Source organism: Rhodotorula graminis (assembly GCF_001329695.1).
Source record: "Rhodotorula graminis WP1 unplaced genomic scaffold RHOBAscaffold_4, whole genome shotgun sequence".
NCBI lineage: Eukaryota > Fungi > Basidiomycota > Microbotryomycetes > Sporidiobolales > Sporidiobolaceae > Rhodotorula > Rhodotorula graminis.
The window spans coordinates 1,028,788-1,051,155 of NW_017264931.1; the positions used below are offsets into that span (position 1 = coordinate 1,028,788).

Below are 22,368 nucleotides of genomic sequence, written 5' to 3' on the forward strand. Positions count from 1 at the left end.
TGTCGTCGGGCTTGACGCGGTCGTAGTCGGCCGGGTTCTTGAAGTTGAGCGGGAGCATGCCCTGCTTCTTCAAGTTGGTCTCGTGGATGCGGGCTGCGGATCGAGGGGAGGCGCGAGGTTAGTTCGGCCGTCTCAAAGTGATGGCGAGCGGAATAAGACGGACCGAACGAGCGCGTGATCACGGCCGTACCGCCAAGGAAACGAGGCTCAAGAGCGGCGTGCTCGCGGGACGAGCCCTCGCCTGCAAAGAGAGGAGAAAGAGTCAACTCCTCGCTCGCTCGCTCGCTCGACATCCACCCCAGTCCCTCCCTCCTCGCCGCCCCGCTAGAGACCCGCTCGACGCACCGTAGTTCTCGTCGCCAATGACGACCCAGCCGATGCCGTGGTCGCGGTAGTACGCGCCGACCTCCGGAACGCCGCCCCACGCGCCCGTCATCTGGTTCTGCACCTTGTTCGCCTCGCCGTTCGCCTCGTTGATCGCGCCGATCAGGCCTGCACGTCGACGGACGGTACGAGCGGTGGTCGCGATAGGGCGAGGTGGCGAGGGTGGTCGTCGGGGAGGGAGCGAGGCGAGACGAGGTGAGGCGAGGTGGTGCGGGTCGAGTGCCGGGAGAGGGCGAGGTTGGCGCAGCGTGAAAAGGCGAGTCGTTGACGGGTTTGACGATGAGGTGGGGGGTATCGCAGGTCAGGCCGGGTGAGGTGGCGAGGCGGCGAGAGGGACGAGGGGGGAGAGGGAGGGAGGGGGAGCAAGGTCAGTGAGAGTTCTCGCGCACAGAGATAAAGAGAGAGCGACACGCACAGTTCTGCGAGATGTTCTCAAGGTGACCGCGGTACTTGAGCCACGGGCCACCGGCCGAGACTGCGAGAGAGGGAGGGAGGAAGAAGGTCAGGTCCGGCCCTGGCACGGGACGACGAGGACGAAGAGGACGACGGGGACGCACTGTGGTCGGTCGTGCACTTGCCGACGGCCTTGATGAGGACGGGGAGGCCCTTGGGGTCCTTGCCGTCCCACGGCTTGAAGGCCGTCAGGAGCTGGAGGCGGTCCGACTTGGGGTCGACGATGACGTTGACCGACGCGCGGTCCTCGGGCGGCGCCGCGTACGTGTTCTCGCCGGCGTCGTAGCCACGGGGCGGGAGCTCCTTGCCGGACGGGTCCGAGAACTTGAACTCCTTGCCGTCGGCGCCCTTGAGCGAGTCGGTCATCGGGTTGAACGTGAGCGAGCCGCCAAACACCATGGCCGTGACGAGGTCGGGCGAGGCGACAAAGGCGTGCGTCGCCGTGTTGGCGTCGTTGCGGCCGGTAAAGTTGCGGTTGTACGACGTGATGATCGAGTTGGCGGTGCCCTTGGGCACGTCCTGGCGGTCCCACTGGCCGATGCACGGGCCGCACGCGTTGGCGAGGACGGTGCCGCCAATCTGCTCGAGCGATTTCATCTGGCCGTCGCGCTCGATCGTGGCGCGGATCTGCTCCGAGCCGGGCGTGATGGTGAAGCCCGACTTGGCCTTGAGGCCGTGGGCGGCCGCCTCGTCGGCGATCGACGCCGCGCGCGACATGTCCTCGTACGACGAGTTGGTGCACGAGCCGATCAAGCCGACCGACAGCTTCTCGGGCCAGTTGTTGTCCTTGACGGCCTGGGCAAACTTGCTCAGGGGCGTCGCGAGGTCGGGCGTGTACGGGCCGTTGATGTGCGGCTCGAGCTCCGACAGGTTGATCTCGATGACCTGGTCGTAGTCGACGTTCTCGTCCGGGCGCAGGTTGTGCTGGAACGACTCGGCGTACTTGCGGATGTCGCCGCGCTTGGTCGCGTCGAGGTAGTCGCCCATGCGCGAGTTGTACGGGAACAGCGACGTCGTGGCGCCAATCTCGGCGCCCATGTTGCAGATGGTGGCCATGCCCGTGCACGACAGCGACTGGACGCCCTCGCCGAAGTACTCGATGATGGCGCCCGTGCCGCCCTTGACGGTGAGGATGCCCGCGACCTTGAGAATGACGTCTGTCGGCGGCGGAACGAGGTCAGGTCCATGCACGCACGTACGTATGGCGCAGACGAGGGGAGACGAGGACGCACCCTTGGGCGTGGTCCAGCCAGAGATCTGGCCGGTGAGCTTGACGCCGATCCGCTTCGGGCACTTGAGCTCCCAGGGAAGGTCGGCGATAACGTCGACGGCGTCGGCTCCACCAACGCCGACCGCGATCATGCCGAGGCCACCGGCGTTGGGCGTGTGCGAGTCGGTGCCGATCATGAGGCCGCCCGGGAAGGCGTAGTTCTCGAGGATGATCTGCAGGCGGGCTCTCCCAAGTCAGGCTCTCGCTCGCTCCCGCTCCGCTCGACGCTCCTCACGAACGAGAGGGACGCACCTGGTGGATGATGCCCGAGCCGGGCTTCCAGAAGCCGATGCCGTACTTGGCCGTGCACGTCGCGAGGAAGTCGTACACCTCCTTGTTGATGTCCTTGGCGCGAGCGAGGTCCTTGGGGCCGCCGACCTGGGCCTCGATGAGGTGGTCGCAGTGGACGGTGGTCGGGACGGCGACGGTCGGGAGGCCGGCCGACATGAACTGGAGGAGGGCCATCTGGGCGGTAGCGTCCTGGCACGCGACGCGCTGCGAGGGCAAAGGCGACGAGGGTCAGAATACTCTTTCTCGAACGGCTGAGAGGCGAGGACGAGGCGACGCACGTCCGGGCGGAGCTTGAGGTACGAAGCGCCGGGGCGGATGTCGGCGTCGTGCGGGTTGTCGAGGTGGCCGTACAGGATCTTCTCCGAGAGCGCGAGAGGGCGGTTGAGGCTGCGAGGACGGTCACGACAGAGTCAGTACGTCTTTCACGAGGCTCGAGGGCAAGCTAGGTCGACGATAGCACGCGCAAGGTGCGAGGGGTCGACCCGCGGTCCGAGGAAGAAGAGGACGCACCGCTGACGAACGACGGCGAGGTTGTCCTCGATGCGCTGGTAGTTGATGTAGCGGTCCTTGTCGAACAGCGACATGGGGACCTTGGTCGCGCCAATGTTGCTGGCCGGGGTCGCGAGCGAGCGCGAGAGGGCGGGCGAGCGCATGGCGGCGCGGGCAGAGGGCAGCAGGACCATGGTGGAACTGCTCTGTGAGGAGGGGTAAAGGTCGGGCGAGGTCAGTACGGTGCGCTCGAGGCGAGAGGCGCTGAGGGAGGGCGACGACGAAAGCGTGGGCGCGAATTGGCTGGTCGCCGGCCGACGCTCGTCCCCACTCGCCGCGGCCGAGCGGGAGCGCGTGTGCACGGCTCGGCGGCTCAAGCGTGCTCGTTCTGCGAATCCAGAGGGACAGGAGAGCTCACCCTGGGTCTGGTGAGGCTGAGGGACGAGGGGAGGAGGAGGGGGAGGAGGAGGGCGACCAGGCGGCCACGCAGGCCGACCGCTCCGCGCGCGCGCGCCGCACTTCGAGGCTCCGGCCGGAGAACGGGTCGAGCGGTTCCCGACCTCGCCCGCCGCGCTCTCCCACTCGCAAGCAGCTCGTCTCGACGGGCAACGTCGACCGGGCGACGGTTCCGACCACTGCCCGTCGTCGACAAGCGCCCACCGGGCACGACCTGGCGCTCCTCACCGTGCGCTCCGACCGCCGCTTCGCTCGACTCGGTCGTCTCTCGTGCGTCTTGAGCGTGTCTGTCGCCTGCGAGGACCTGCAAGCGTCTATGATAAGGCGGCCGACGCCCTGGACAAGTCGACTGCGCGAGTGGTTCGTCGCTCACTTTGGTCGCGCGCGCCTCTCGGACCATCCCGCGGACAATCCTCTGCCGTCCATTTCGACACCCGATCATTCGGCCGTCTGGCGCCGGCGTTCGACAGATGTCAACTTGCGTCTGCCGAGCTGTCAGAGCGAGCCGGCGTCGACGAGCGTCCCTCTCCTCGTGCACCTCGGACGGGTTCCCTTCCTCGCTTTTCTTCTCCTTCCCTTCTACAGATTCGGCGCTCGCACGGCTCCAGCGTTGCGAAGTACTGGGCTCGCAGCGCTCTCGACCGCGTACGGCGGGACGTGCAGGCCAGCGTCGCCGTGCTTGCTTCCGGCGAGCGGGCGTGCTGCGGCCGCTCGAGCCTCTTCTGCGGGGGAAAGCTTGAGCCGCTTCCCTGTCGCGCGCTCGCCCACGGTGAACGGCTCGAGTCGCTCGCTCCCTACGCGCACTCAAAGCGAAGGCATCGTCGAGCGCGCGCCTCTTTCGCCTAGTGGCTCGTCCTCCCCCCTCTCCCCATCCTCCCTCTCGCCGCCTCACCCTCACGCCGCCTCACCTGCGTTACCCCCCACCTCCTCGCACCCGTCAACGACTCGCCTTTTTGACGCTGCGCCGACCTCGCCCTCGCCCGGCACTCGACCCGCACCACCTCGCCTCGCCCTCGTCTCGCCTCGCTCCCTCCCCGACGACCACCCTCGCCCTCTCGCCCTCTCGCGACCACCGCTCGTACCGCCGGTCGACGTGCAGGCCTGATCGGCGCGATCAACGAGGCGAACGGCGAGGCGAACAAGGTGCAGAACCAGATGACGGGCGCGTGGGGCGGCGTTCCGGAGGTCGGCGCGTACTACCGCGACCACGGCATCGGCTGGGTCGTCATTGGCGACGAGAACTACGGTGCGTCGAGCGGGTCTCTAGCGGGGCGGCGAGGAGGGAGGGACTGGGGTGGATGTCGAGCGAGCGAGCGAGCGAGGAGTTGACTCTTTCTCCTCTCTTTGCAGGCGAGGGCTCGTCCCGCGAGCACGCCGCTCTTGAGCCTCGTTTCCTTGGCGGTACGGCCGTGATCACGCGCTCGTTCGGTCCGTCTTATTTCGCTCGCCATCACTTTGAGACGGCCGAACTAACCTCGCGCCTCCCCTCGATCCGCAGCCCGCATCCACGAGACCAACTTGAAGAAGCAGGGCATGCTCCCGCTCAACTTCAAGAACCCGGCCGACTACGACCGCGTCAAGCCCGACGACAAGGTCGACCTCATCGGCATCAAGGAGCTCGCCGAGGGCTCCGAGGTCACCCTCCGCGTCCACCACAAGGAGTCCGTCCCTTCTCTCTCCCTCCTCCTCTCGCCTGCCTCCTACTGACGCCTCGTACCCTGCAGCGGCTCTACCGAGGACCTTCCTCTCGTTCACACCTTTAACCAAGGCCAGATCGCGTGGCACCGTGCCGGCTCGGCGCTCAACCACATGGCCAAGTCCAAGTCGGCGTGAGCCAGTCGTCCCCTCTCCTCCTCCCTTCCCCTCTCCCTCGTCGACGTGCTCCCTGTTACCCAGTGCACGTCGCCCTCCTTTGCATCCCCCCCTCCCCCTTTTTTTCTCGACTCGCTCGGTTGCTGCTTGCCCGGTCCTTCCCTCCCCCCCTCCTCTCGCCTGCCTACCTGCACGACGGAAATATAGCTGTACTCTCTCTCTCTCTCGTTCTCGTTCGTGTCTCTCTCTGCGGCGAGGTGTCGAGAGTGCGAGAAAGGGAGCGCCCCGCGAGAGCAAGAGCGAGAGCAACGAGGAGACAGGCTGGCGACGCGCTCGCTCTCTACCGGGCCCGAGCCTGCTGGCGCCGGTCGCACGCACTCTCTCTCGAGAGTCAAGGACGACGCACGACGCGGCCGGGCGACGTCGTCGCGGCAGAACTCGTCGTCCTGGCCACCCGCTCCCTCGCCGCTCGGACCTGCTCGCGTCTCGCACCGCTCTCTGCGTCGCTCGCTCGCTCCTTTGTGCCTCGAACTTGCTCGACGCGTCGTACAGGGCTGCACACGCAGGTGCCGCTCGTCTCGGAAGCGCCGCAGAGTCTCGAACGACGAAGAGAGCGTCGACGCCGTTTGAGAAGGTCGCCGCCGGCAGCGTCTCGTGCTCTCTCGCTGGCTTCCGCTGTGTGCTGATTCGTAGAGCACGCGTCCAGGTGAGCGGAGCGAGCGAGGAGCACGTCCGCAAAAAGCGAGGAAGCTCGAGCCGAGCTGTCGACGAGCGCGCCTTCAACTTGCCTCACTGCACAGGGGCGGCATGCAGGCACGCCGACGACAAGGGCGGGCGGTGCAAGCGCTGCATGTTGGAAAGAGAGCACCCATTCCGAGCGAGGCGCAGCGCATCCCCGAGTCCGACGCCCCCTGGCAACTCGCGGCTCTCGCTGCGGATCGCTCACCTTGCGAACAAGCGTGTCTGTCCTCGTCGGCGATGCACAGTCCAGAGCCGACAAGGGCGGTCTGGCATGCGCGCCAAGGAGCACGAGCGAGCGAGCTTGGCGCCATGCAAGGGCGAGCAAACGCAGCCGAGGGACAGAGAGAGCGCAGTCGAGATCAAAAGCGGTGCGCCCGCAGCACCGATTGGCCCGCGGCGGTGCCGAGTGGGAAAGGAAAAAGGGCGAGGAGAAAGCGACCGCTCGCACCGCCTCGGCCTTGCGTGAGACGCGCTTCTTTGCGGCCGCACCTCGCCAAACCTCGTGGGCGAGCGACTGCGAGGGCGCGCGAAAAAGGCGAGCGGCCGGGTGGGCAAATCGCGGCAGCCGGCGCGCGCGGCGGTGAACGACACAGCCTCGCCTCCGCACGCGCCGCCCGTGGTCGTCATCTCCGAGTTCTGAAACTGCGGCGCGCGCTCGCTGTCCCCCTGGAACTCCCTCTGGGTTCCTCTGCCTCCGCTGCCTGTGCCCCGAGCGCAAAGGAGCTCGCGAGCGTCCCTCTCCCCTTGACCACCACCACCACGACTCGACAACCTTGCCCCGGTGCCCAACTTGCTCGAGCCGACGCCGCACCCGCTCGACTCTCCCCCGCCTTTCCACCGCAACCAACACATACGCCGCTCGCCCTCGCGTTCGCTCGCACTCGCACTGTCGCCGCCCATGGCCACCGTCGCCTCGTCGTCCACCGCCGCCAGCATGGCGCACCCACCCAGCACCTCGCGCGACGCCTCGCCGTCACCACCTCGCAACCACGTCCGCCGCAACGACTCGCTGCGGGCCATTGAGCAGCACGCGGCGAGCGTCCGCCGAGTGCAAGAAGCCGCCGCCGCCGCCGCCGCGGCCCAGCAGGACCCGGCTGCGCAGCCCGCTCGCCCCAAGCCCGTGCGCCTCGCGACGCCGTCGTCGGGTTACCCGTTCCCGGTCATGGTCACGACGCCGCGGGACGAGGTCGTCGAGCCGACCCTCGAGCCGTACCGCAGCGCGCCGCGGCAAAAGCCCCCCTCGCGCAAGGGCACGCCCGAGGGAGACGGGTGGGACACGCCGGCGTCGTCGCTGTCGCGAGCGTCGTCCATGGCGAGCAAGCGGTCGAGCGCGGCGCCGTCGAGGCTCGCGCCGCTGCCCGGCCTGACGTCGACCTTCTCCGACTCGTCCCTGTCGTCGTCGTCCTCCTCGGCGTGCTCGACGCCGTCCGACACCAACCTCGAGTCGAGCGCGTCGTCGCCATTCGCCGTCCCACACTCGCCGCCGCCGCCGCAGCAGGCGCCGCCGACGCCGGCCGAGGTGACGCGCTCGCGCCTCAAGCACGCCGGGTCGACGCCCGGCGCACCACCACCGGCGCCGCTCATGCAGGCGACGCAGCCCGTCGGCCAGCAGCTGTTCGACCTCCAGGACGTGCGCCTCAACGCCGTCCCGTCGCCGAGGAACTCGCCGCGCCACTCGCCCGACCCGTCGGCCGCGAGCGGCTCGCGCCTCAAGAAGGACCTCAACCCGCTCAGCTCGGGCGTCGCAGGCCTCAGCATGTCGTCGCAGACCAAGAAGGAGCAGCCTCTAGGCGTCGGCTCCAAGGTCGAGGTCGACTGAGCGCTGTCCCTCTCCTCCCTCCCCTTTCCACCCCCTGTACACGCCTCGCTCGCACTCGTCGCGCCTGTCCATAGCGTTCCCTCTACTACTCGTCCGTCCGTGCCGACGCGGGCTGGTCCCTCGTCGGCGAACTTTCCTCCCTCTCGCGCTCGAGCCTGTCCTCTCGCCCCCCAGTTCTCCCCCTCGTTGTTCTCTCCTCCTCTCGCACATTGTCTCTTTCCTCACGTCGATTTAGCAATTGCAAACACGATCGTACTCCTCGTCCTCGCGTGCTCGTCCCGCCTCGAGAGAGAAGAGAGCGAAAAGCCGCCCTCGCTCGAGCTCGCTGCCCCCCCTTCCAGCCTCACGCCTTCCTCCCGACGATGGCGAGCCCGAGCCACTCGAGCGCGAACGGCCCGTCGCCGTACGTCTCCTCGATCACGCGCCTCATGCGCCCGTTGCGCTCCTCGTCGGTGACGAGACCCTTCATCCCCTTGCGCATGAGCTCGAAGAACGCGTCGACGCCCTCGAACGGCACCCGCACGCACACGTCCTCGATGGCGACGCTGTCCGGGGCGCACCCTGCGTCGACGAGGACGGACGCGGCGGTCGAGCGGAGCGCGAGCGGGTGGCGCATCGGGGGAGGGGTCGGGAAGGACGGGTCGGCTTGCTGGAGGAGCGGGAGGAAGCCGGGCGTGTGCCAGGTCGTGAGGGCGAGGGTGCCGCCGCGACGGAGGATGCGGAGGGACTCTGCGGGCGAGGCGGTCGAGGGCGGCGAGGGAGAGGGGGCGAGGAGGTCAGTGCGAGGGCGCGAGAGGAGAGGTTGCGGCGAGGAAAGGCGGGACGCACCAGACAGGCCCTTGGCCGGGTCAGGGTACAGCTGAATGCCAAAGTGGATGAACGAGTAGTCGAACGAGTCGTCGGCGAACGGGATGGCCTGTCGAGAGCCGCAAAGGCAGGGGGGAGAGTCGATTCAGCGGGTTCGCCGAGCGAGCGAGGACCGAGAGAGAGACAAGACGCACCGTCCCGTCGATGACTTGAGCTCGCACGCCGTCCAGACCCGCCGTCTTGAAGCGCAAAGTCGCGAGGTCGATCATTGTGCGCTCGACGTCGCCGGCGACGACCTTGACCTTGGCGTCACCGGGCAGCTGCGCCTTGAGCTTGAGCGTGAGGATGCCGGCACCTGCCGCGTTCTCGAGCACGGCGAGCTCGGTTCCGGGCTCGGCGGCGACCGCGTCGAGGATGCCGCAGAGGCGCACGAGCTGGTCGGCGGGAGGGCCCGTGATGCCCTCCATGGCGGCGAGCTCGTCGTTGCCGAACGTGTCGAAGGCGGGCGTCTTGATCGTGTCGTCGTGGGTGCTCATGGCGGAGAGAGAGGCGGTGGGCGAAGGCGGCGAACGGCGGGGTGGGGAGAGGTGAACGCGAGGCGAGGAAGGACGAGCCGAGCGGCGCGAGCAGGGGTGGCGCAGCCGGGAGGACCAGCGAGTGAAGGGAAGGAAGCCAAGGGGCGGCAGCGCACAGCCCTGCGAGCCGTCTGCCTCGCTCGGTCGCGTCTGACGCGTGCCCGGAGGGCTCGAGGTCGGGGACGACGAGCGAGCGGTCGTCGCGAGCTTGGAGCAAGACGGCAGAGCGTGGGGGGCTGAGGACAGCTTGTGTGGCCTCATTGCAGGCAAGAGCGCACCGCCAGAGAGCGAGTGGGAAGGAGGGAGAGTAGCGAGGCTCTGATCTCGAGCGAACGACGAACTCGCTCCAAGCCAGCGTCCTCCACCGCGACAAGAGGCTCTTTCCGACCAGCCGAGTGCACGGTACACCGTCAAGGACCACACTCGACACGCGCAACCCTCACCAGACGCGCGACTCACCTCGCCAACCTCGCTCCCCCGTCTCTCGAGCGAGACGCCCGCTCGCGACCGCCGTGCGCGTCATGAGCTACGCCCAGTATGGCGCAGGCGACGACGAGGGGTCCGTCTGGCAGCCCCTCCCCTCCCAGTTCCTCCCCTCGCCGCCAACCGCCCTCGCGTTCGACCCCATGTCGCCCCTCGTCTTCGCCGGCTCGCCCTCGGGCACCGTCGCGAGCTACTTCTGCCAGCCCACGACCGGCCTCGGCGGCCGCTACACGAGCTACCGCGCGCACTGGGGCGCGGTCGGCGAGATGGGCGTCGACCCGTCCGGCATCCTCAGCGTCGGAGGCGGCGGCAGCATGCCCGGCAGGAGCGGTGGAGGAGGGAGCGTCAAGCTCGCCAACCGCAGGGGCATGACCCTGTGGAGCGTCGAGTGCGTCCGGCCCTGTCCTCTCTCCCTTGTTCTCTCGCGTCTCGCCCTCGTCGCGCCTCGCTGACCCTCCCCTTCTTCCCCCACCTCGTCCGCGCTGCAGGACCGACCCGCCTGTACCGCTCACCACGTTCGCCTACACGCCGTCACGCTCGTCCGAGATCGTCGCGACGGGCCCGGGCAGCGACATGGTCGTCGTCAACCTCTCGCGAGGGTCCGTCGTCCGCAAGGTGAGCCGCCGAGTCTCTCATTCATCGTCCTGCGCGCTGCGTCGGGCCCTCGAGACAAGACGCTGCACGCTGTCATGTCGAGCTCCGGCGCTCACACGGTTCCGCCCGCACTGCAGCAACCTTCGCCGCTGTCGTTCGTCCACCTGAGACGGTCGAGCCAGCTCGTCGGGTCGACCATCACGGGCTCGCTGTGCCTGCTCGACACTCGCACGCCCGAGTTCACCATCGGCGAGACGGTCCTCGCGCACACGGGCGGCATCAGCCAGCTCGAGACCGAGGGCAACTACATCGTCACGGTCGGCTTCACGATGCGGTCCGTCCCTCCTTCCTCCTCCCCTCATCCTCGCGCCCGGACGTCACGTTCATGCCTCTCGGTCCTCCTCGCAGACAAGGTCTTCCGCTCCCGGACCCGTACCTCAAGCTGTTCGACACGCGGTACCTGCGCCCGCTCTCGCCGATCCCGTTCCCGACACCGCCCGCGCTCGTGCGCTTCCACCCTCGCCTGTCGGGCAACGTCGTCGTCGCCAGCTCGGACGGCCGAGTGCAGATGCTCGACCTCAAGGACGTCGGCAAGAGCTCGGTCTTCGAGATCGGGACCCCGAGCGGCCTCACGTCCATGGCCATCTCGCCGACGGGCGAGGGCCTCGCGTTCGGCGACGCCGAGGGCTACCTGCACCTGTGGTCGGCGCAACCCGCCGAGGGCGAGGCCAAGTTCTGCCGCTACGACGGCGACGTCGAGCTGCCCGACACGGTCGACCTCCCCGAGCGCATCGACTGGCGCGACGACACGCCGCTCAACTCGGTCGGCATGCCGTTCTACTCGTCGCCGCTCCTCAGCATGTTCCCGCAGCACATGACGACGACCCACACGGCGTCGCACCGCCGCATGCCGATCGACCCGCAGGTGGCCGCCTCGGCAAAGACGGTCGACTTTGTCGGGTACGCGGCCTACCCGGCCCAGCTGCGGTCGGCCGTCCGGCGCAACCAGGTGCGCGGTCCGGCCGGGTCGCGTGCGGCGGGCGCGGGCCGGCTCGGCGTCGACGCGCCCATGTTCCGCAGCGAGCGCGAGCGCGCCGACGCCAAGCGCAGGCGCGACTTCGGCGACTCGGTGCGTCCCACTCTCCCTCCCTCTCCCTCCTTGACTCGAGAGCCTGACTAACGCTCTCCCGCACACGAAGCAGGCGACGACCGAGGCCGAGCCCGAGGAGGAGCACAACGGCGAGGACGAGATGCCCAAGTACTACCGCAAGGTCGAGATCAAGTACAGCCGGTTCGGCATCGAGGACTTTGACTTTGCGTGCGTCCCTCTGTGCTCTCTCCCTTTCCTTTCCTTGCACGACGAGACAAGCCCTGACTGTGCGCCCCCTCGAGAGCAGGTTCTACAACAAGACGCCGCACTCGGGCCTCGAGACGCACATCACCAACTCGTACACCAACTCGCTCCTGCAGGCGCTGCACTACCTGCGCCCCGTGCGCACCGTCGCCAAGAGCCACACGTTCGAGGCGTGCCCCAAGGAGAACTGCCTCTTGTGCGAGGCCGGCTTCCTGTTCCGCATGCTCGAGGACGCGCGCGGCATGAACTGCCAAGCGTCCAACTTCTCGCGCGCGTTCGGCGCCAACCCGCAGATCGCGGCGCTCGGCCTCATCGACCACGAGAACGACGCGGCCAAGTCGGTCGCGTACGCGACCCTGATCCAGACCTTCAACCGGTTCCTTCTCGAGTGCATGACGTCCGAGTCGACCTTGCCCGCCATCCCGGCCACGTCGTCGTCGCCGAGGATCCCGCCGCCACCTGCGCCGTCGCTCCTCAAGAACGCGCCGCCGGGCGTGCCCGTCAAGGCGCCGCTCGCCCAGGTCGTCAAGGTCGACGCCCAGTCGCTCAGCACGTGCCAGAACTGCAGCGTCACGTCCGAGCGCGAGACGGGCCTCAACGTCATCGACCTGCAGTACCCGCGACGGGTGCGTCTCACTCGCTCTCTGTTTCTCTCGAGTCCTCGTCGCGCAGGTCGCCGGTCACTGACCTCGCCTCGAGGCCCTCTGCCCGCAGGCCATGTCGAACGAGCAGCAGCCCGCCACGTCCTTCTCGGCCATCCTGTCGTCGTCGATCGTGCGCGAGACGATGGCGCGCCTCCCGTGCTCGTCGTGTCGGCAGAACACGCACGTGCGCATTCGCCGCACGCTCCCGTCCGACCCGGCGCGCCTCCCGCCCGTCCTGACGCTCAACGCGGGCGTGCGCACGGCCGAGGAGCTCGAGCTGTGGAGGGACGGCAGGGAGAGGGACGGGTCGAGGTTTGTCCTGAGCCGGTTCAGGCTCGGGCGGGGGAAGGGCGGCGGAGCGGTCGTCAAGGGGTCCGAGGGCGAGGCGGCAGAAGGCGAGGTCGAGTACGAGCTGAGGGTGCGTCCCTCTCTCCCTTTGTCTGTCGTGCGACCTGTCCAGAGCGTGTCACTGACGAAGTGCTCGCGCAGGCCATGGTCGTCCAGATCCAGGCCGAGGGCGAGGCGCCTCACCTCGTCTCGTTCGCTCGCGGTACGTCTCCTCTTCTCCTTACTCCTTCGCCTCGTGCACTCGACCTTTACTGATGTCGAGCGCCTACAGTATCGGACGAGGAGAAGGAGCCGGGCTCGTCGTGGCACCTCTTCAACGACTTTCTCGTTCGCCCCGTCAGCCAGGCGGAGGCGCTCAGCTTTCCCGGCAAGTGGAAGGTGCGTCTCCCTCTCTCCCTCTCCCTGTCTCTCGAGAAGCACGCCTGACGCTGCAGGTGCGCCCGCAGATCCCGGCCGTCCTCTTCTACGAGCGCGTCGACTCGAGGGAGATGCTCGACTTCTCGGACCTGCCGCTACGGAGCGACCCCGCCATCCTCTGCGAGGACATCACTATCTCCAAGTGCGTCTTTCGTCCATCCCTATGCGACCTGCCCTGCGACGAGCCTGACGACGTGCTCCCGCAGGAACCGCGACCGCTCGATGATCAAGCACCAGCCGTTCCGCCTCGACGAGCTGCCACGACGAGGCACGCTCGTCGCCATCGACGCCGAGTTTGTCTCGCTGCAGCAGGAGGAGGCCGAGTTCCACTCGGACGGGACCAAGAAGGTCCTGCGGCCGTCGCGGCAGACGCTCGCGCGCGTGTCGGTCCTGCGCGGCGAGGGCACCGAGACGGGCATCCCGTTCATCGACGACCACATCCACACGAGCGAGCCCGTCGTCGACTACCTCACCGAGTTCTCGGGCATCCGCGGTTCGTCCTCGCTCTCTCTCTCCCTCTCTCTCGTCGCCGGCCCTCTCTTTCTCTCGCCGGCTCGAGCTCACTCGCCTTCTCTCTCCTCCTCCTCGCCCACAGCGGGCGACCTCGACCCGGTCCACTCGCGGCATACGCTCGTGCCGCTCAAGGTGGCGTACAAGAAGCTGCGCATGCTCGTCGACCTCGGCTGCGTCTTCATCGGACACGGGCTCAACAAGGACTTCCGCATCATCAGTGCGTCCCTGTCTCTCCCTCGACCTCGTCGAGCGTCCCCTGACCCGTCGCTCGCGCCACAGACATCTACGTCCCGCCGCACCAGATCATCGACACGGTCAACATCTACCACCTGCCCGCCCGACAGCGCAAGCTCTCGCTGCGGTTCCTCGCGTACGCCGTGCTCCACTCGGCGATCCAGGCCGACACGCACGACTCGATCGAGGACGCGAGGACGGCGCTGCAGCTGTACGAGCACTATCAGCGCCTCGAGGCCGAGGGCTCGTGGGAGGACACGCTCGAGGACGTGTACCGCGAGGGCAAGCAGACGGTGCGTCTCTCTCTTTCTCTCTCGCTCTCTCTCGAAGACGACGACGAGCGTGAACCCGACCTGACCTCGTCGCCCGCGCCCCCGCAGAACTTCAAGGCGCCCGTCGAGCCCCCTCCGCCCGTCGCGCCGCGCAACGACTCGCCCAACCCGGGCTTTGGCGCGCTCGGCCCGCTCCCGCAGCACGGCCTCGCGCCTGGGGGCCAGCCCATGTTCGTGCGCGGCGTCATGCCGCCGCCCATGCCGATGCACGGCCGGCCACCGAGAGGGTTCTTGGGCTGAAAAGGGGGCGCGCGAGCCTCGCAATACAGCCACTTGACCCGGTCTAGAGCTGGCTACGAGAGAGAGAGAGGCTCGATGCGCAGAGTGATGCTGTCCGGCGTGCACGAGACGAGCTCGACGCTGCGGGAGGAGAGCGAGGGTCAGGAGGCTCGCACTCGAGAGAGTCGAGACGAGCCCGCGCACCTGCTCAGGTCCCGCGCGACGATGGCGCCCTCGATGTCCGCTGCAGCCTGCACGACGTCGACTGCGGCGACGGGCCCGGTGCACACGGCGAGGACGCGACATCCTGCCGCGTCGCCGCTCTGCAGCCCGGCGGGCGCGTCCTCGATGACGAGAACGCCCTTGGCCTCGAGCGACGGCTGGAGCTTCTGCAGGGCTGCGACGAGAGGAAAGAGCGTCAGCCTCGAAGGGAGAGAGAGGGAGAGAGAGGGAGGGGGCTCGTGCGCACCTGCTACTCCTGCGAGGTACGGTTCGGCGTGCGGCTTGCCCTCCTTGACAAGGTCGCCCGTGACAAGGACAGGGACTGGTAAAGAGCTCAACGTGACGCCTGCGGCATCGAGTGCGGCGCAGGCGTGAGTGCGGGTCGCTGCGAGGGAGAAGGAGGGTCAGGAGGCGCGAGGAGGAGGTTCGAGCGCGAGGACGACGACGACGCACCCGAGGTCACGACGCCCCAGTTTGCCCTGCCCTCCCTGAGCTTCTCGAGCATCCTCTCAACGCCCGGAAGCATCACGATCCCGCGCTCTCCCTCACTCGCCATCCCCGCCGCCGTCCGCCCGACCTCACTCTCGAGCTCCTCGACCGCCGCATCGAGCTCCTCCTCGCTCATCTCGCACCCTCTCTTCGGCCGCGCCGCGAACCGCCGCAGGAGGTCCTTTGCGCGCGTGCCGTGCTGCGCGGCGGCGAACGCGCGCGGGTCGACGCCTTGCGCGGCGCACCAGCGCGAGATGGTTGCACGGACGGCGGGCGTCGAGTCGATCAGGGTGCCGTCCGAGTCGAAGAGGATGGCCGAGACGGTGAGCTGAATCGCTGCCATAAGCGGTCGAGGGCGAGAAGGAGAGCGAAAGCGGCGCGAGGGAGAGGGAGAGCGAGGACGCCGAGCGACGGCGGCGACGCGCTATCGGGGTACGGGCTGCTCCGGAGGCCGTCGTCGAGCGAAAGAAGCTCGAGCGCTGATCGCGCGGACGGGAGACGAGAGCGAGGCGGACGGAGGCCTGAGCGCGCACTCGCGGCCTTCTCAAGTTGCCCTCGAGCCATGGTTCCGGCTCTCGCGGCGACCCGCTGCGCCTTTTTGCTCTCGAAAGCTTGTCAATCTCTCGCACAGGGGCACGAGCGTCTCTGCGTGACTCGCACTGGGCGCGCGCGCGAGAGAGAGAGAGTGGGGAACTGCTGTGCGGGCTCGACGCCCGCTCTTGATCTCGATGCACGTCTGCACGCACAGCTCTATGCCTGCGCCTGCTCGCCCTCGCCCTCCTCGCCAAGCTCCCACCGCGCGAGCTCGACGACCTCGAGCCCGCTGCCGTCGACGCCGCGCGCCTCGCTCCACCGGCTCAGGACGTCGCCGACCGAGCTGCCGTGCTCAAACTCAAACTTGGCGCTCGGCGCCATCGTGATGAGCGCCTGGTCGTACAGCGCCGTGCTCGGCTCGCCCGACTCGGCGCCCGAGCTCGTGCTCGACGGCGCCGGACCGGCGCCGCGGATGCACGTGGTCGGGAGGGCGACGGCCTGGCGGGCGAGCGCGCGCAGGAGGCCCTTGACCTCTGCCGGGTCGACCGACGGGGCCGAGCTCGCCGGAAGGCGCGACAGGAGGAGGCCGCCGAGGAGGCCCGACTGGACGCCGTCGGCGGCGGCCGCTGTGGGCGTCTTGCTCGCGTGGACGTACGACGACGCGAGGTAGACGCTGCGCTCCGACGCCGGCGGGTCGTCTGCCGGCATCGTCGGCTCGAGCGCGACCGACGACGCGCGGTGCAGGCGGATGTTTTCGCCGAGGCGCGACACGAGCGACGCGAGGCTCGTGTGGACCGTCTCGTGCGAAGGCGGCGCCGACGAGTCGCCCGACCCCGCAGCGGCGGCGAGCGCGGCGGCCTTGTGCGGCGGGGGCACGACGGGCGTATCGAGGAGGGTGGCGGCCTTGGGGTCGAGCTGGACGAGCTGGTGCGCCGCCGCTGCCGCCGCCGCCGCCGCCGACGACGACGGCGACGAGGGCTCGGCGAAGAAGGCGAGGCTGCGCGCGATGCCCTCGGCGAGCTCGCGGAACTCGTCCGTGCGCGCGACAAAGTCGGTCTCGCACCTCAACTCGACGAGGGCAGCGCGGACGCCGACGCCGCCGGACCCGTCGGCGAGGACAGCGACGGCGACGAGGCCTTGGTCGGCGGCGCGGCCGGCGAGCTTCTCGGCTTTTTTGGCGCCCGACTCGGCGGCCTGGTCGGCGATCCACGCGAGGGCGCCGTCGAGGTCGTGGTTGGCGGCGATGAGGGCTGAGCGCGCGAGCGAGAGAGGGGTGCCCGGGCGCGCCGAGCGGATCTTGGAGATGAGGGCGACGGGGACCTTTGGCGGGTCGGCATGGGCGGTACTGGTGCTCGCAAAGGTGCGCGCTGCGGCTGGCCGGCTCAGGGCGTGCAGTGGGCGGGGTGCGGCGGCTCGGGAGATGAGGGAGCGGAGGAGGGGGAGGGAGGGCGACATCGTGATAGTTCGAGCTCGCGGGTGGGTGTGCGACTGTGTCGGGGTGCTGCGGTGCGACTGTACAGTGGCTCTGCTGCGCCCGTCGTGTGCGAGAGGGTGGAGCTTGCAGGACGAGACGCAGCGAGCTCGTCCGCCGTCGCTCTCTGTCTCTCTGTCTCCTCGCTGTGCTCCAGAGAGCCAGCTACTGCTCCAGCCAGCACCGTCAACATGGGTCAGGGCCAGTCTCAGCAGCGCACCGACCCCCCTGCGCCCGACGTCGCCCCCTCGAGTCCGCCTTCACCGCCTCAACCTCATCAACCCGAGCCGACCACCGACAGCCCCGCAGCCCTCCAGGCCGCCCAGCCTGTCGCGTCAGCACCCTCCGACACCAGCCCCGCTACTGCAGCCGACCCGGGCTCGGCAGTAGTCGCCGCCCTCTCGGCCGCCGCCCCTCTCGCCGTCGAGCACGACGCAGGCGACACCTTCAAGGTCCCCGCCCTCCCCACGGCGACGAGCACCACCACCTCGCCCTCGTCGACCCTGCGCGCCCTTCCCGCCGACATCGAGCACATCCTCTCGCTCGGCGCCGCCGACCCGGACCATGCCGAGCTCGCCGCCGCCGCTCGCGGCACAGCCGAGCTCGAGCAGGTCGTCCGCGAGCTCAAGGACCGCGCGACTGCCGACTCGGCTGCAGCGCGGGCGGGCGAGGTCAAGATGGAAGCGGACGGCGACGAGGTGGACGAGCAGGACGGCGGCGGCGACGAGCTCAGGAAGGTCGAGGACGAGATGCGCGCACAGGGCGTCACGCGCGGCGCCGAGGTCGTCGAGGTCGAGCACGAGGAGGAGGGCGAGGTCATGGGCGGCGAGGGCGCGGGCGCGGCCGAGACGGCGCAGGCGGGGGCGCAGGACAGGATGCAGGACGAGTGCGTCCCCTTTCATCTCCCTCCTTCTCTCGAGCTGCGCCCGTCGTCGCGACGAGCGTTCTCGTACTGATAAATCTTCCCTCCTTACAGTGACGACTCGTCGGACTCGGACTCGTCGTCGTCGAGCGACTCGGACGCCGCCATGGAGGCCGCGCTCGCCCCCCGTCAGCGCAACCGTCGCGGCAAGCAGCGCGCCGCCGCCGCCGCCGCCGCCGGTGACTCGGACCTCGACGACGACGACGGTGAGTCGGGCATGGCGTCGAGCAAGACGGCGCCCAAGACGGAGCACGAGGTGGTCGAGCCCGACGTCGCTCCGCCCCCGGTCGCCAAGATTGACGACCAGGCCGAGCTCGCTCGGTTCGGCAAGGTCGAGAGCGTCATTGAGACGGTCGTCGTCGTCAAGGCCGACACGGGCGGCGACTGGCGCGTGCTCGACGAGGGCACGGTCGTGTGCTGGGAGGACCGGACCGTCATCGGCACCGTGCGTCCCCCCCTCTCTCTCTCTCCTTCTCTCGGCCTCAATCGTTGCCCACACGCTCACTCGGACCCGGTCACGCAGATCTTCGAGACGTTCGGCTCGGTGCAGCAGCCGTTCTACTCGATCCGGTTCCCCTCGTCGTCGCCTCCCGACCCGGCCGTCTTCACGCACGCGCGCGCCGTCTTCTACAGCCCCAACCTCGCGTCGTTCGTGTTCACGCGCGACCTGCGCAAGGTCAAGGGCAGCGACGCGAGCAACATCTGGGACGAGGAGGTGGCCGCCAACGAGCTCGAGTTTTCGGACGACGAGGAGGAGGCCGAGTACAAGCGCAAGCTCAAGGCCGAGTGCGTCCTGCGATTCTCGCGCTCTCTCTCGCCGCATTGGGCGCCGCACTGACTCGATCGCCCTCGGCCCCCAGCCGCAGGGCCCGCACCCAGTCCGCCACGCCCGGCCCCTCGGGCTCCCGCGGCTCTCGCGCACCCTCCTCCGCCGCTCCTCCTCCCACCTCCTCGTCCTCCAGCGGCGGCCCACCCTCGCACCTCCCCGCCCGTCCCGCCGTCTCGTACGCCGACACGGCCGACGACTTTCTCACGCCCTCGGTCCCGTCCGCCGCGCCCATGAACCCGGGGCCGGCTGCTCCAGGCCCGCGCGCCACGATGGGCACGGCGCCGCCGCCGGGTCGGGTCGGGCGCAGGATGTTTGAGCGCGACACGGGCGCGACGCTCGAGGAGGGCGAGGAGGTCGAGTTTGAGTTTAGCAGCGGCGAGGGGAGCGAGGGGGAGGAGCAGGAGGACGAGGAGCGCGAGGGCGGGTTTGGCGGCGCGAGGGGCGGGAGGGGCGGGCGCGGCGGGGCGCAGAGGGGAGGGCAGCGTGGCGGCGCGACGGCGGGCGCTCGAGGGCGAGGGGGCCGGGGCGGCGGCGTGCAGGCGACGAGCACCAGCTCACCCGGCGGGCGTCCGATCGCGGGCATGCCCCGAGGGCGCGTCGCCACGTCCGCCAGCACGCCAGCAGGCCTCCCGAGCAAGCCCACGTTCGAGGCCGACTTTGCCATGGCCGACGGCGCAACCGACGCACCGACGCGCATGTCGGCGCCCGCCTCGTCGTCCTCGTCGACCCACCCCTCCCAGCCTCTTCCTCCTCCTCCCTCTCCTTCGTCAAACACCGCCGCGCCGTACTCGTTCGGCGCCGCCCCGCCACCGACCGGCGCCTTCACGTTCGGCGCACCGCCGAGCGGGCCGAGCGCGACTCGCTCGCCGCCCCAGCCGCAGCCGCAGCCGCACATGCCGTGGTCGGGCGCTCCCCCCTCCGGGCCCTCGGCGGGCTACTCGCCCAACTACGGCGCGGCGCCCACCGGGCCTCGAGGCGGCGGCGCGCAGCCGTCGTACCCGGGCGCAGGAGCCTACCGCGCCGCACCGCCGCCGCCGCCGCCGTCGCACTACTACGGCGGCCCGGGCGCGTACGGCTACCCGGCCGCACCGCCACCTCTCGGGCCTCCCGGCGGCGGCGGCGGCGGCGCAGGCGGGTACTCGCCGCACGCGCCGTACGCGAGCGGGCCTGGCGCGGGCGGCGAGGGGTACAACCCGATCGCGGTGCAGGGCGGCGGGCACCTCAACCCGCGGTTCTTTGCGGCGCAGCAGGCGGCGCAGCAGGGACAGGGACAGGGGCAGCGTCCGGGGCAGCAGGGAGGAGGAGGAGCAGGAGGAGGAGCGCAGGGCGGTCAGGGTTACTACCCGGCGCAGGGCGGCCAGGGAGGGTACGGTGGTCAGGGGCGGTGGTGAGCTCCTCGAGGACGAGCAATGGAGCACTCTTTGCCGCTGCAGACCTCTCGATTCGCGAGAGCGAGCGAGGTTGGCCGCTTTCGCTCGAGGTGCGCGAAGGAACGTGCGGTTCGAGCCTCTCGTCTCGTCTCGCCTGGCTGGGTGCTGCGCTTCCTGTCAATACGAGACCATTCCCGCAAAGCTTTCTGGAGGGAACGCTGTCCCTGGAGGCTGTGTTGGCGCCCGCCAGCCCCTCATCTCCTCGTCGACGAGAACGACCGGCCCTCGTCGCGCTCTCCCACCTCGACCACACCCCCGGAGCCACTCCCGCCATGGCCGACTCTGCCGCTCAATCCGCCGCCGACCCCGCCACCGCACCCTCGACCACCGCCTCGGGCGAGTCGACCCCGGCCGTTTCGTCGTCGTCGGCCGTCGCGACCCCGGCCGCCGTGGGCGAGAGCAAGCCCGCCTCGCCTGCGCCCGCGCCTGCGCCTGTGCCCACCTCCAAGCCTACGAGCGTGCAGGTGCGCCCCTACTCCTCTCGTCTCTCTCCCCCTCTCGGCGGGACCGTCGCGCGCCCGTCGCTGACCCCGCGCGCCCTCGGCGCTCTCGCGCTCTGCAGCAGCCGGACGAGTCGGACGACGATGACGATGACGACGACGACGATGACGACGAGGACGATGGCCCTGGGCTCAGCTTCCTCATCGCCGTGCGTCCCTCGCCTCCCCCGTCTCTCTCGTCCCTCGGCGCCCTCGCTCACCTCGCCAACTTCCCCTCCCCCACGCACACGGCACAGGACGGCGACGCCGACTCGGACGACGAAGACGACGAGGACGACGGCGACTTTGACGCGGCCGCCGCCGCGACGGTCGAGGAGCCCGACGAGGAACTCGACGCCGACGCGCTCGACGCCGACGAGAGCTTTGTCGCGCCCGCCGCTGTGGCCGACGACGCCGATGCCGACGCGAGCGAGCAGCCGAGGAAGAGGAGACGCGTTGCGGCGGCCGGTACGGGTGCGGCCAAGAAGGACTGAGCCGGGGCGGGCGAGCGCGCTTTCGGGTCGAGCAAGGACGAGGATCGCGAGACGGACGAAGTATCTTTGCGCGAGGACGCTGTACAACACATGTCAAAACACACACACACGGGTTCCCTCCCTCCCGCACGCCTGCCCGCGTTCCTCAGCCAAACACGAAGAAGAGGAGCAAGAGGGTGCACACTCCGAGGACGGTGCCCATGATGACCGAGTCGCGGCGCCGGCGCGAGTTGATCATGCCGATGACCGAGTTGAGCCCGGGAACTTGAGCTGCGCGACGAGGTCGAGAGAGGCTGTCAGGCTGGCTCGAGGGCACGAGAGGGAGAGAGAGAGGGAACGCACCGGCGACGCCGTTCATGCGCGCCTGGATGCCCGACAGGCCCGAGCGCTGAGCGGCAAACTCTGCGCGAGTCGCGTACGCTTGCCTGTGTGCGGGTTGCGTGCAAGATTAGCTCGTGCGGGGCCGAGGAGGAGGAGGAGGAGGAGGACAGGCCGGGGCGCACTCGAGCGTCTGGTCCGCCATGCGGTGGCTGTTGTCGATCCTGCCGCGCTCGGCGAGGAGCGAGTCGGTGACGGACGAGCCGGTCGCCGTCTTGAAGGCGCTGGGTGCGGCGGACGAGGGGGCGTCAGAGAGATGCGTCGGGCGCGAGAGGGAGGAGAGAGGAGAGCGCGACGGACCTGATCTCCTCGCGGACCGAGCCGAGGAGGTTGGCGCGCTGCTCGGCGTCTCGCAGGCTCGTCTGCGTGCGCACCGAACGAGTGTCAGTTCATCGGGGAGAGAGGGAAAGAGAGAGCGCGCGCGGGGTGCGCACCTGGGTGCGCTGAAAGTCGCGGCGGTACTCTTGGAGGACGTCGCGGTGCCGTTCGAGGGCGTGAGCGGCCGAGGCCGACGGTGGAGGGTGCGCGGTCGCGTGCAGGTTGGCGAGGCGGTCGACCTGGCTCGAGAACTGTGGGCGGGCGGGCGGGCGGGAGAGAGAGTCAGCCCCCACTTGGCGAGAGGTTGACGGACGCGGCGGCGGCGGGAGGTGGAGGCGGGCTCTCGAGGGAGGAGAGACGGGGGGAGAGAGCTGACCGAGTCGAACGAGTTGGAGATCTCGTCCTCGAGGTCTTTGCGCCTGCGCGAGAGGTCGTCCTTGACGAGGCCGGACGACGAGTAGCTGGTCGAGGCTTGCTGGGCGAGTTTCGAGTAGCGCGTGAGGAGCGAGCTGCACTGGGCTGCCGAGGCGTGCAGGTCTCTCCTGAGCGTCTCCATGCGAGTGCCCG

General features: G+C 69.4%; 10 protein-coding genes across 10 annotated transcripts in view; 5 read left to right on the forward strand and 5 right to left on the reverse strand.

Moving 5' to 3' along the window:
* Nucleotides 1-3,081, reverse strand: part of RHOBADRAFT_31509 (uncharacterized protein) — a gene marked incomplete at both ends in the record, with an annotated part of 3,353 nt that extends 272 nt beyond the window's left edge. Inside the window, 9 exons of the mRNA XM_018412976.1 lie at nt 17-93; nt 164-241; nt 346-492; nt 800-859; nt 942-1,994; nt 2,070-2,280; nt 2,360-2,602; nt 2,677-2,785; nt 2,909-3,081. Coding sequence (XP_018272537.1) covers nt 17-93; nt 164-241; nt 346-492; nt 800-859; nt 942-1,994; nt 2,070-2,280; nt 2,360-2,602; nt 2,677-2,785; nt 2,909-3,081 — 2,151 coding nt within the window. The remainder of the gene's footprint in view (nt 1-16; nt 94-163; nt 242-345; nt 493-799; nt 860-941; nt 1,995-2,069; nt 2,281-2,359; nt 2,603-2,676; nt 2,786-2,908) is intronic.
* Nucleotides 3,082-4,498: 1,417 nt separating this feature from the next.
* On the forward strand, nt 4,499-5,176 carry RHOBADRAFT_21686 (uncharacterized protein; the record flags this gene model as incomplete). The annotated part of the gene is made up of 4 exons (XM_018412556.1): nt 4,499-4,589; nt 4,694-4,771; nt 4,842-5,004; nt 5,068-5,176. The coding sequence occupies 4 exons, from the start codon at nt 4,499-4,501 to the stop codon at nt 5,174-5,176; spliced, it is 441 nt and encodes a 146-aa protein (XP_018272538.1).
* A 1,618-nt stretch (nt 5,177-6,794) lies between these two features.
* RHOBADRAFT_52490 (uncharacterized protein) lies at nt 6,795-7,979 on the forward strand (the record flags this gene model as incomplete). The annotated part of the gene is made up of 1 exon (XM_018416362.1): nt 6,795-7,979. One exon carries the CDS (start codon nt 6,795-6,797, stop codon nt 7,713-7,715), a length of 921 nt encoding a protein of 306 aa, XP_018272539.1. The 3' UTR covers nt 7,716-7,979.
* A 79-nt stretch (nt 7,980-8,058) lies between these two features.
* Nucleotides 8,059-9,058, reverse strand: RHOBADRAFT_42832 (uncharacterized protein; the record flags this gene model as incomplete). Its single annotated transcript, XM_018414116.1, has 3 exons — nt 8,059-8,444; nt 8,544-8,631; nt 8,717-9,058. 3 exons carry the CDS (start codon nt 9,056-9,058, stop codon nt 8,059-8,061), a joined length of 816 nt encoding a protein of 271 aa, XP_018272540.1.
* Nucleotides 9,059-9,618: 560 nt separating this feature from the next.
* On the forward strand, nt 9,619-14,299 carry RHOBADRAFT_52491 (uncharacterized protein; the record flags this gene model as incomplete). Its single annotated transcript, XM_018416363.1, has 14 exons — nt 9,619-9,968; nt 10,069-10,195; nt 10,312-10,508; nt 10,583-11,303; nt 11,377-11,492; nt 11,572-12,154; nt 12,243-12,590; nt 12,662-12,722; nt 12,792-12,898; nt 12,967-13,079; nt 13,144-13,430; nt 13,533-13,667; nt 13,730-13,977; nt 14,065-14,299. The coding sequence occupies 14 exons, from the start codon at nt 9,619-9,621 to the stop codon at nt 14,254-14,256; spliced, it is 3,585 nt and encodes a 1,194-aa protein (XP_018272541.1). The 3' UTR covers nt 14,257-14,299.
* A 97-nt stretch (nt 14,300-14,396) lies between these two features.
* Nucleotides 14,397-15,289, reverse strand: RHOBADRAFT_13536 (uncharacterized protein; the record flags this gene model as incomplete). The annotated part of the gene is made up of 3 exons (XM_018412145.1): nt 14,397-14,624; nt 14,712-14,842; nt 14,911-15,289. The coding sequence occupies 3 exons, from the start codon at nt 15,287-15,289 to the stop codon at nt 14,397-14,399; spliced, it is 738 nt and encodes a 245-aa protein (XP_018272542.1).
* Nucleotides 15,290-15,696: 407 nt separating this feature from the next.
* On the reverse strand, nt 15,697-16,935 carry RHOBADRAFT_42835 (uncharacterized protein; the record flags this gene model as incomplete). Its single annotated transcript, XM_018414117.1, has 1 exon — nt 15,697-16,935. One exon carries the CDS (start codon nt 16,933-16,935, stop codon nt 15,697-15,699), a length of 1,239 nt encoding a protein of 412 aa, XP_018272543.1.
* A 207-nt stretch (nt 16,936-17,142) lies between these two features.
* Nucleotides 17,143-20,136, forward strand: RHOBADRAFT_52493 (uncharacterized protein; the record flags this gene model as incomplete). Its single annotated transcript, XM_018416364.1, has 4 exons — nt 17,143-17,837; nt 17,928-18,318; nt 18,397-18,659; nt 18,740-20,136. 4 exons carry the CDS (start codon nt 17,143-17,145, stop codon nt 20,091-20,093), a joined length of 2,703 nt encoding a protein of 900 aa, XP_018272544.1. The 3' UTR covers nt 20,094-20,136.
* A 262-nt stretch (nt 20,137-20,398) lies between these two features.
* RHOBADRAFT_52494 (uncharacterized protein) lies at nt 20,399-21,227 on the forward strand. Its single transcript, XM_018416365.1, has 3 exons — nt 20,399-20,596; nt 20,695-20,781; nt 20,869-21,227. Exons 1-3 carry the CDS (start codon nt 20,405-20,407, stop codon nt 21,103-21,105), a joined length of 516 nt encoding a protein of 171 aa, XP_018272545.1. The 5' UTR covers nt 20,399-20,404; the 3' UTR covers nt 21,106-21,227.
* Nucleotides 21,228-21,250: 23 nt separating this feature from the next.
* Nucleotides 21,251-22,357, reverse strand: RHOBADRAFT_52495 (uncharacterized protein; the record flags this gene model as incomplete). The annotated part of the gene is made up of 6 exons (XM_018416366.1): nt 21,251-21,375; nt 21,448-21,530; nt 21,609-21,707; nt 21,784-21,845; nt 21,918-22,052; nt 22,178-22,357. 6 exons carry the CDS (start codon nt 22,355-22,357, stop codon nt 21,251-21,253), a joined length of 684 nt encoding a protein of 227 aa, XP_018272546.1.
* Nucleotides 22,358-22,368: the final 11 nt, after the last annotated feature.